We start from the raw sequence: 11,238 nt of genomic DNA, 5'->3' as shown, positions 1-11,238 counted from the left end.
ATACATTAAGTGCACATATCATCCCCCATACACAAAATGTCCCAGTATACCAAAGTTCTGTTCTAGTGTAAAACATCATGAACGTAATAAAATGCTTTTAACATATTATTATTATTACTGGCATTTATAAAGCTCCAACATAGCCCACACCACTGTACAATTGGAGAAAAGGGCAGCACAACATATGTGGGTAACAGGATGTACCCCTTGTATCCTATTAGGAACTAGGCCAAACATGGCAGAAAAAAATATCAGCTGTTTTTGTCCGATAGAGTATAATTGAAGTCTACATGTGTTTTAAGTGACACTTGCACTGCTGAAATGTTTTGAACAGTACCATCTTCATTAAAGAGGGCTTGATTTGCCACTCGCCCAGTCGCCCTCACTAAAGGCTATTCGGTCAGTACATCCTCCAATGTGGGATCTCAAACATCTGTTGCACTGTTTAGTTACTTAAACATTATGATAGACTCTAAGAACGAACACGAGAAGTGGCCTCTAGGAAAAAGATGGCAGAACAAAACAACAGATTTGAGTCAGATCATAGGGTCACAGAAGATGCACACAGGTACAATGAAAAAATTGATTAATAAGACCAGGGGGCAGAATAGTTCTAGCTTGGCCAGTGAATAGCAGCACAAAACTGCTAAATGCAAAAATGACTAGATCTAAAAACGTTGATCTACTTTATAGTAACACTTGTATTTATGTTCTTACTAAACTTCTACTGTGTAGTTAAATTACAGACATAAAGCATCGAAATCAGTTCTCAGTATCTCACAGTAGTAGCTGTTAACTTGGCAGTGTCATAAACTAATTACAATGAAACAATAAATTCTCAAGTGTTTCGTAAGTCTCTTTCACTTCCTTCAGGAGGTAATAAAAGATTCATTACGAATCCAATTGCTCCAATTTTAAAATATATCTCAGTGAGAAAGTATCATTCAAGTTCAAATAATAATTACTAATTCTGGGTTGTGGCTTCTTGAGATACCTCGGCACATCACCAATCAAATAAAATTTTCTGATATTGAAAGGTCTAGTTATTAAAAAATTATGACTTGTCTGAATACCTGAAATTAATGTTAAAAATAACCAGAAGCCCAAAAGTGTCATATAGTACATCATGAGCTCAATGTTTCTTTTTGTGTGTATAAATACATATAAAGAGAGATATTTGTTATCAATATGTATATAAACACAAGGGAAAGTTTCCTAATAACACAGGACATTGGGACATGTACAAATGAGGATAGTATAAAATAACAGTATAAACATTACATTGCAGGTTTTACAAGGAGATACATCTAAACAAAATGTACCCCAACCCGTACTCGATCGGGTAGGGCATTCTGGTGCATGTGCTCCAACAAAGTCTGGCAATTAGTAAGCCCAGAAATTGTTAGTGTTATAGTTCACTTGTTCTTTTTTTCTTTACTTTATCCCTTATATGCTTTGATACTTTCTCGCTGGATGTTGGGGACAGTGTGACAAAATGGACGAGACAACTGCAGATGGTGAGGGGTACCGGATGCAACTGTCGAGGGCTGACAAATAGGAAGAGACGGGGACAGGCCATAGAAGGTAACGGTTATAGCTCATTTGCCACGTATCTAAGATGCCTATAAAAATCACCTCCCTAAACGTATACACCAATAGCCATGAAGCCAAAACACATTGTAAAAGGAATGGGGTAGCAATACTTATTCCCAAATTGTGACCCATTAACGTGACGCGTGTAGAACCAGACTCAGAGGGACAGTATATAATCGTTTCGGGAAAGCTATACACCTCATTAACATATATGCACCTAACGAGCCGACTCCGGAATTCTGGGACCATCTCAAAGCCACACTAAAGAGATTACCTTATGGTATGGTCGTCGCAGGGGGGGACTTTAATGCTTTGCCGTGTCCGGCCGTCGACAGGAGCACGAGAAGTAGACAAATACGCTCCCAAGGCAGAGGCAGCCAAGACAAATTGGCACATAAATTTATACACTCAACAGGGCTGATAGATGTCTGGAGGGCGCACTATACAGGCGACACGGATTACACATACTACTTGGCAACACACGACACATATTCGCGCATTGACTATTTCCTAGTAAATGACCAAGCTGGAAATAAGATAACAAGGTCATCGATAGGATTCATCACAAGGTCAGACCACGCTGACATAACTATAGAGCTTGATAACCTATGCACAATGTCTCCATGGACGTGACAACTAAACACATCATTGCTTAAAGTCCCGAACTTTACAGCAACTATCCAAAAATAAATTAAGGAATACTTCCAATTAAATTCCTCGGCCGAACTGATACCGTGACTATATGGGCCGCACACAAAAAGATAATTCGGGGAGCCCTAATCAGGGAAGCAACTAGGAAAAAGAAAGACAAAACCCGAAAATTAAAAAACCTCCTCAGTGACCTTAAAAAAGTCTGAACAGCGGCACAACCATCGGACAACAGATGGACCCATCCCCTGACAAGCTCCATGACTTAAAGACATTGCGACATCTCATAAGGGAAACACTCTTTGACGACACCGCCAGAGCCATGGTTTGGTCTAAACGAACTTCCTACGAACACGCAAACAAAATGGACACTATGCTGGCCAGAACACTGCACCCACGCCCCCATCAGCCTCACATCACCACTATCAAAGACCACAGAGGTAAATCTATGACAACACCAACCGATATAGCAAAGGTATTCACGGAGTTCTATAAGGCCCTGTACAACCACACTGCCCAGGAAGATGACAATCCAATAGACATTACAGAAGCCATACAAACATACCTATACAAGCTAACATTACCGAAACTAGACCCGGCCGATGGGGCAACCTTGGGCGGCGAAATTACCATAGATGAAATAGACAGAGCTAGATCAACTTTAAAAGGACATAAAGCCCTGGGGCCTGACGGATTCGAGGAATGATATTATAAGACATTTCGTGACGACATAGTACCACACATGACAAGTTGATTTAATAACCTGATGGGGGGGGGGGGGGGGGATGCCAGATCCAGACATGTCATTGGCTAACATAGTGCTACTCCCGAAGCCGGGAAGAGACGCCTCCCGTCCGGAAACATTTCAGGCCCATATCGTTAATAAACTACTATACCAAAATACTTGCCAAAGTGCTAGCTGAACGACTCTACCCCCTCCTGACGGGACCGATACACGCAGACCAGGTGGGTTTTGTACCGTGGCGCCAGCTCTTTGAAAACACCAGACAGAATATAGACCTCATGTGGAAACAGGCCTCCACCCAGAAACTGACTCTCATCTTGTACCTGGACGCTGAAAATGCCTTCGACAGGGTAAAATGGACGTATATGTTCAATTACTGACACACCTAAAATTCCCAGTAGACATACATCACAACCATTAGAGCCATGTATACTAATGTCACAGCACAAATCAGGATCACAGGAGCCCCTAACACGCCCTTCTCACTAAGCAATTGGACACAACAAGAATGCCCTCTGTCCCTGCTACTATTCATCCTCTCCCTCGAACCACTATTGCACGCCATACGCACAAACCAACTGATATAGGGTATCACGGTGGGTAGACAGAGATTCACGGTGTCGAGTTATGCGGACAATGTTCTGCTCACCCTCACACACCCCAAGGAATCAATGGAAGCCTTGGCATATGAACTAAAAGAATATGGTGCGCTCTCGGGCTACAAGGTCAATCCTGAATAAATCCAGTGCACTTCCCATAGCTTTGTCGGTGGCAGACACAGCACACATCGGCGACAAATATTGTATACACATAAAACATAAGGCAATAAAATATCTAGGTATTCAGTTGACAGCCGACCCCAAGCTGATGTACGCCACTAACTATGTACCCCTCTTCGGGACCTTACAGGGAGATCTTGATAGGTGGGTAGACAAGTCAATCTCATGGATCAGAAGGGTCTATTCGATAAAGATGAACATATCGCCCAGACTGCTATTTAATTTTCAGGCCCTACCGATACCTATCACCAAGTCTGATTTGGCACCTCTACAAAAAGCGATAGGAGACTTTATCTGACAGAACAAGAGACACAGAGTCTTGCAGAATGTCCTTTACAGACCTAAAGAGGGGGTGGCCTAGACCTTCCTAACCTGTTACAGTTAGCCCAGATAGCGATGTAGCACTCTACACCGGACGAGCGCAGATGGGCAGATCTGGAATCTAGCATGATGGGAGCTGACCTACCTCAATGTTATATTTGGTTACCCATGGAACATAGAGCACTTATACGCACACAATGCCAAGCGATTTTGAACTTCCTCCGATTCTGGGACAAAACAGCACTGAAATACGGGTTGACCTCCTCACCATCGCCATTGATGTCAATATTGAGAAAAAGGGCATTCCCCAGGCATGAAAGCACATGTGTAAAAAAACATAGAATATACAGGGGTTACAGAGTGCTATTCTTCTCTATGACGGTGACCAGATCATTACTTTCAAGGCACTGAAAGAGAAGGGCTCACAAAAACCTCCTGATTTCTTCAGGTACCTCCAGATAAGGGACTTTGCCTAACAAAACTTAGTGAAAGAAGCAGCCCATAAGGCGCTCACTGGCTTTTCCTAAGGCTTGGCCTCAGCTTTGCCTAAAAAAAAAACCTCTAAAGGGGGCATTACATTAGTTTATGCCCACCTGAGCTCCAATAACCTGATATCCCCTCCATAAACATGGTTATCCATAAAATCAAAGACACACGACTTATGGACAACCTGACTGCACAAATTAGGGGCACAGTGAAAGCATATGAAAAAATTTAAGAACTGTGGATGGCGGGAGACTGGGGGGATTAGGGGACCGGAAGCTTGGAGGGACAGTGGTACTTCGGGAACTGGCCAATCCTGGGGTACCCCTTATATATACTAATGTCGACCCCTGCTTCTGATGCAGGCAACCACCATGACCTCTGAACCAGGAACCTCCCCACACATGAACCACCTGTCCATTCCCACATTTTTCTCCCCCTATATCCAGCAGCTCCCAAACAAGCTGTGTAAGGGAAATGTTTATTATGTTCGTTCATGTTATTAAAACAACAAAATGAAAAACTTGTCGGCACAATATACTGATGCATAGACTGAGGGGAAGCCAACTCATCAGGCAACAATAAGATGAAAGAACCAATACCAACTATTGTATAACCTCATATATGTAACCATGCTATGTAATCTGAATGCATTAGTGTTTTGTACTGTTATATGTGCAATGAAAGCGACGACAAACAAAAAATAAAGAATTAAAAAAAAGTGTCTCCCTCCTCTCTCCCCATTCACCTCCACCAGCAGCCGACTTGTGGGCACAAACAAAATCAAATACTGAAGCTCTCTAATTAGGAGGCAGCATAGGTGGCCTAATGAGCGAGTCTCTGAGGTCTGCGGCACAGGAGGAGCAGCCGGAGAATCACCTAGCTCTACGGTAAGAGGGTGACGGAGTGCTGACTGGTAGTGATGTCGCGAACTTAAAATTTTCCGTTCGCAAACGGCGAACGCAAACTTCCGCAAATGTTCGGGAACGGGCGAACAGGGCGAACCGCCATAGACTTCAATAGGCAGGCGAATTTTAAAATCCACAGGGACTCTTACTGGCCACAATAGTGATGGAAAAGTTGTTTCAAGGGGGCTAACACCTGGACTGTGGCATGCCGGAGGGGGATCCATGGCAAAACTCCCATGGAAAATTACATAGTTGATGCAGAGTCTGGTTTTAATCCATAAAGGGCATAAATCACCTAACATTCCTAAATTGTTTCGAATAACGTGCTTTAAAACATCAGGTATGATGTTGTATCGATCAGGTAGTGTAAGGGTTACGCCCGCTTCACAGTGACAGACCAAACTCCCCGTTTAACGCACCGCAAACAACCGCAAACAGTCCATTTGCACAACCGCAAACTCCCCATTTGCACAAGGTTGGATACCAAGCTAGCCATGTCCTGTTCCTTGTCCTCACTGATGTCATTGAAGGTCTCTTCCTCCACCCAGCCACGTACAACACCAAGGGCCCCGAAAGGTGACAACAAGCCCCCTGTATTTTTTTTTTAAATGTACACTACTGTTACACCAGATATGAGTTGCACTGGTGTGACACTGTGCCCTGGCAGGCCCGGAAACGCACACGTGTGAAGGAAACTGACTGCTATTATTTCACAGTCAAATTTCTAGTTTTTTTTTTTTTTTTTATTCTTTATTTTTGTTGTGCACAAATGTAACAGGTAGCCCTGGTGCGCCACAACAGCGATATCAGGGTAAGTTGAAAAACATTTGCAATACAAGTTGTGACATACGTTAGTCAGGCACATTTTGAAGTTTTTAAGAATATTTCAACAGTGTAGATTTTCGCTTATGTAACCACAAATCATCATTGAAACAATACTGAGGCAACGCTTGTAACAGTACAATAAATGTTGTATCAAAATGCTAATTTGTAGATAAAGCTAGTGCGGTGAGACATGTCCCCTTGCAATTAGGGCAAAGCAGCAGTGAACTAAAGGAGCTTTAAACATGTTGGTTAAGCCTATTGTAGTCATTTTCTAATATTAAGTACACGTTTGCTGCAGCGTAGGTAGGCTTAGTAGCATATGAGGCCTTTTACAAGCATGCTATGGCTGCCAGCTGGGCGATATACCGGATACAGCCTAATTATAACAATGCAGGCATGGGAAACTTAGTGCCAGCTAAAGTAATGTGAATTTAAATAATGAAAAAGGACAGAGAAAACTTAGGCTAGCAAGAATGTGCAAACTTCAGCTGTTGTCAGAGAAGAATAAACAATATAACCTGGTAACATTAGCCATGCAGGTTGAGCATTGTAAAGCTTAAGATATACGTAGAGTCCACATTATAGGCAAAAAACATGTGAGTATACTACATTATGTTCTCTGTGTCAGGGATCAGCAGTGGTGACTGTTGTCCGTGATTAGTCCCATAATGGCATTTCAGCTTTAGGCAGCAAGCTTGATTTCAGCCTATCCCTAAGGGTGGGAACCGTGAGTCCTGTGTGTTGAGGACGAGGGTGGCTGCAGCGTTCTGACGGCTCTGATGGGTATCCTTCCAGCCCCAGGCCGGTTGATAGGCCGGCATCTTCATGCCACGGACTTGGGGACTCTTGGTGTCCCAGTCCTCCCCTCTGGGGGGGTAGGCAGGAGGTTGTGGTGGTAGGTGGCCGCTTGTAGCGCTTGATCCTCCGCCTGTGTGGACGGTGCCGCGGGATTCTGCCCCAGGTGGCCCTCGGCCTAGGTGATCTCTTGTGGAGAGGTTTGTGTGGTTTGGGGACTTGGGTGATCGGAGGGGGCCCACTCACCATCCGGCCTTCAGCCTCCCGGTCGTCCTCCTGATGTTGGAGCTTTGGTGCGTTTAGTCGTGCCTCCAACCTGGCCCAGAAGTGGGTGAAGATTTCATCCAGCCTCCTTTGGGTGATCTGTGCTGAGTTTAGAGGCTCCGGCTCGGGTTGCTGGGAGTTGGCGCCTTTCAGGGCTAGTCTGGCCGCCATTTTGTGGAGTTCTGCTGGGGCAGTGTCTCAGTAAGTCTGAGTGAGTTTGATGCCGGGTGCAGGCTAGTGCGGACCGGGATAACCCCCGCTGGTCCAGAGGGGGGGGAACAGGGCTGTGTTGCAAGCTTGGGAGGGCACTAGGTCGCACAGAGCGGGGGATCGGCCGTCTCACCCGTCCGGCGATGCTGCTAGGCCTCACTCCCGTCACCCTCGATAGGCGCTCCGTGCACCCGCGGGCGGCAGACCCGGGGCACTTTGGCTGGTTCCTGGGGTAGGTAAGACTTGGTTCTGGCGTTTGTGAGGGTCCGGGCTGGCTGGTGTGCAGTTAATCAGGCTGCATGGGAGGATTGAGCTTGGAGCTCACACGAAGCACGTCCAGCTGCCATGAAGCCCAGGCCCCGCCCCCTCTAGTTTTTTTTTTTTTAAATGTACACTACTGTTACACCAGATATGAGTTGCACTGGTGTGACACTGTGCCCTGGCAGGCCCTGAAAGGCACACGTGTGACGGAAACTGACTGCTATTATATTACAGTCAAAAAAGTTTTTTTTTTTTTTAAATGCAAGCTATTGTGACACCAGATATGAGTGGTGGCACTGGGCAAGTGGGCACAGTATACGCTGTGAGCCTGACACACACGCTGGCAGGCAGGCAACTGCAATAAGACTACACAAAAAAAAAAAAAAAAGCAGACTGATGTTCTAGCCCTAAAAAGGGCTTTTTGGGGTGCTGTCCTTATAGCAGAGATCAGATGAGTCCTTCAGGACTGTAGTGGACACTGAATACACTAGCCTAGCTATCGATTTCCCTATTAAATCAGCAGCAGCTACATTGTCCCTCCTCTCACTAAGAATGCAGCCTCCGGGGGGCGGGGCCTAGCTGTCATAGAGGAAAGACGCACTTCGTGTGAGCTCCCTCAATATCTCACTTTAAGCAGCTATCAACAAGCGAATTTCACCCCAGAAGGGGATGACCCAGCAATGTTGCTCCTACCTGACCGACCCGACATGCTTAATAGCGGTCAGCAACTCGACAGAGTCTTACTTACCTCTGGCAAGCGTGGCAAGTGTGCCCTGGTGCTCACCGGGCGGGAGAGGCGGCCGATCTCCTAATCTTGGGATGCCCAGGAGCAGCTACTTCCCGACAGGAGCTCCGTTACCCTGCCCCTCGGACCGGTGGGGGTTATCCCGGTCCACCCCTGAGAGGCTGTCTGGAGCTAATGGACGCACAGAGCACAGCCGCCCAGGCTGACATACTCATCTGCGACTCTCCCAATATGGCGGCAGCCGCGTGTCCTCCTGATACCAGCAAAGCATGGCAGGATATTGAGTCTAAGCTGGACAGACTCTTTAATCAATTTTGGAAGCAAATAACAAGCAGGAAGCCCCAAAAAGCTCCACCACAGCCCCAACAAGCTCCACCACAGCTAAGCGAAGCAGTCCCCATTAAAATCCACCAACGCAAAAGGCGTCGAAGACGGGACCGGAGGCACAAACAGAAATGCAGAGCCTGCCCCACGTCAAGCACTCGCCTCCACCTTAAGCCACCACAATCCCGCACCGGACGTGAAGCACCACAGGGACAGATCCAACCACCCAACAAAACAAGCTTCCACCACCTCAAGCCGCAAACCCGGCACTCAGCCAGAGACTTGCCTTTGTTGTTCCAGGTATCAGGGACTCCCAGGGTCTGCACCTGGCGCCCAGAAGGGATCGGATGAGCACAAGCAGTAAACAGCAGCCTGCCAAGCATGTCCCACTATAGCCGATCCTCCTGTCAGGATCGGGACAGGGATCCAACACGCAGAGTACAAACAGTAGCCAGATACGTATACCGGACCTTAGAATGGCCGGACTAACGTAAGTAGTACAGTATAGAATGGTCAAAGACAAGCCGAGGTCGAGGGTAACAGAAGACAGGTAAGCGAGAGACAAGCCGAATCAAGGGTAACAGAGATAAGCAGAGTAAGGTAAACAAGCCGGGTCAAAACCAAAAGGGATAATAGAATACACAAGCACTGAGTGACTAGAACAAGCTAGAACCATGACAGGGCAATGAGCTAATGAAAGAAGCTCTGTTAAATACCCTGTTCAGAGCAGTAACCACGCCTCTGAGGCGTCCTGATTGGTCCTGCAGCAATTGACTGACAGGTCGTTCCGGGGGAGTGTCCTGATGACTACTTCCTGCCTAGATGCTGTAAAAGGCAGTCACTCCCTCGCGGCCGGCCTAGCATGACCGGATAGACCGCGGGGAAGGGAGCCATCAGACCGTCTGGATGGAGGAACAGCTAAGTCTCTACCTCTTTCGGAGGTAGAGACCACAGGTACCCTGACAGTACCCCCCCTCTCAGATACGCCCACCGGGCGGAATGAACCGGGACGAGATGGGAAGTGAGAGTGATGCACCCTGCGGAGACGGGGAGCATGAACATCCTCCTGAGGTACCCAACTCCTCTCCTCAGGACCATATCCCTTCCAATCAACCAGATATTGTACTCTCCCCCGGGAGATTCGAGAATCAATAATAGAGTTAACCTCATACTCCTCCTGACCCTCCACCTGAACGGAGCGAGGAGGGGCTATTGTGGAGGAAAATCTGTTACATATGAGTGGTTTCAGCAATGAAACGTGAAACGAGTTCGGAATGCGTAAGGTATTAGGAAGAGCTAAACGATACGCAACTGGATTGATACGGGTCAGCACCCTGTAGGGTCCAATATAACGAGGAGCGAACTTCATGGAGGGCACTTTTAAACGGATGTTCCTCGTGCTCAGCCATACCCTATCACCTGGAACAAAGACCGGAGCCGCCCTTCTGCGTTTATCAGCGTGTTTCTTGACCAACATAGAGTTGTGCACAAGGATTTGTCGAGTTTGATCCCACAACTTCCTCAAATTGGCAACATGAACATCAACCGACGGCACCCCCTGGGAAGGAGAATCCGAAGGAAGAATAGACGGATGAAAACCATAATTCATGAAGAAGGGGCTTGAATGAGTAGAATCGCAAACGAGATTGTTGTGTGCAAACTCCGCCCAAGGAATCAAACCGACCCAATCATCCTGGTGTTCAGAAACAAAGCATCGTAAATATTGTTCAATTTTCTGGTTGGTACGTTCAGCAGCTCCGTTAGACTGAGGATGATAGGCAGAAGAAAAGTTTAATTTAATACCAAGTTGAGAGCAGAAGGACCTCCAAAAGCGGGAAACAAATTGGGAGCCTCTGTCCGATACAATTTGAGAGGGTATCCCATGTAGGCGAAAAATCTCCTTAGCGAATATCTCTGCCAATTCGGGAGAAGACGGGAGTTTAGGCAGGGGAATGAAGTGTGCCATCTTAGTAAACCTGTCAACCACGGTGAGGATAACAGTCTGTCTTTTAGAGATAGGTAGATCGACAATAAAGTCCATGGCCAAACAGGACCATGGTTTTTCTGGAACCTCCAAGGGGTGCAGGAATCCACATGGAAGGGTATGGGGTTGTTTGGTTTTAGTACAAACTTCACATGCAGCGATGAACTCCTCAATATCCCTCCGTAAAGCAGGCCACCAGAAGTCCTTAGAGATCAACGCGTAAGTTTTGCGAATACCAGGATGTCCCGCCATCTTGCTAATATGTAAACACTGTAAAAGTTCCAGTTGAAGAGCAGGAGGAACGAAATGACGGCCCGCAGGAGTCTGTTTAGGTGCTAGATGTTGCAACTTAA

General features: G+C 46.5%; 1 protein-coding gene across 1 annotated transcript in view; it reads left to right on the top strand.

The window, feature by feature from the left end:
• Positions 1 to 3,264: 3,264 nt before the first annotated feature.
• EVX1 (even-skipped homeobox 1) overlaps positions 3,265 to 11,238 on the top strand; it is a 70,610-nt gene continuing 62,636 nt past the window's right edge. The window contains 1 exon segment of the mRNA XM_063453128.1: positions 3,265 to 3,336. Coding sequence (XP_063309198.1) covers positions 3,265 to 3,336 — 72 coding nt within the window.

Source organism: Pelobates fuscus, chromosome 4, assembly GCF_036172605.1.
Source record: "Pelobates fuscus isolate aPelFus1 chromosome 4, aPelFus1.pri, whole genome shotgun sequence".
Taxonomy (NCBI): Eukaryota; Metazoa; Chordata; class Amphibia; order Anura; family Pelobatidae; genus Pelobates; species Pelobates fuscus.
This window is presented reverse-complemented; position numbering and strand designations above follow the sequence as displayed.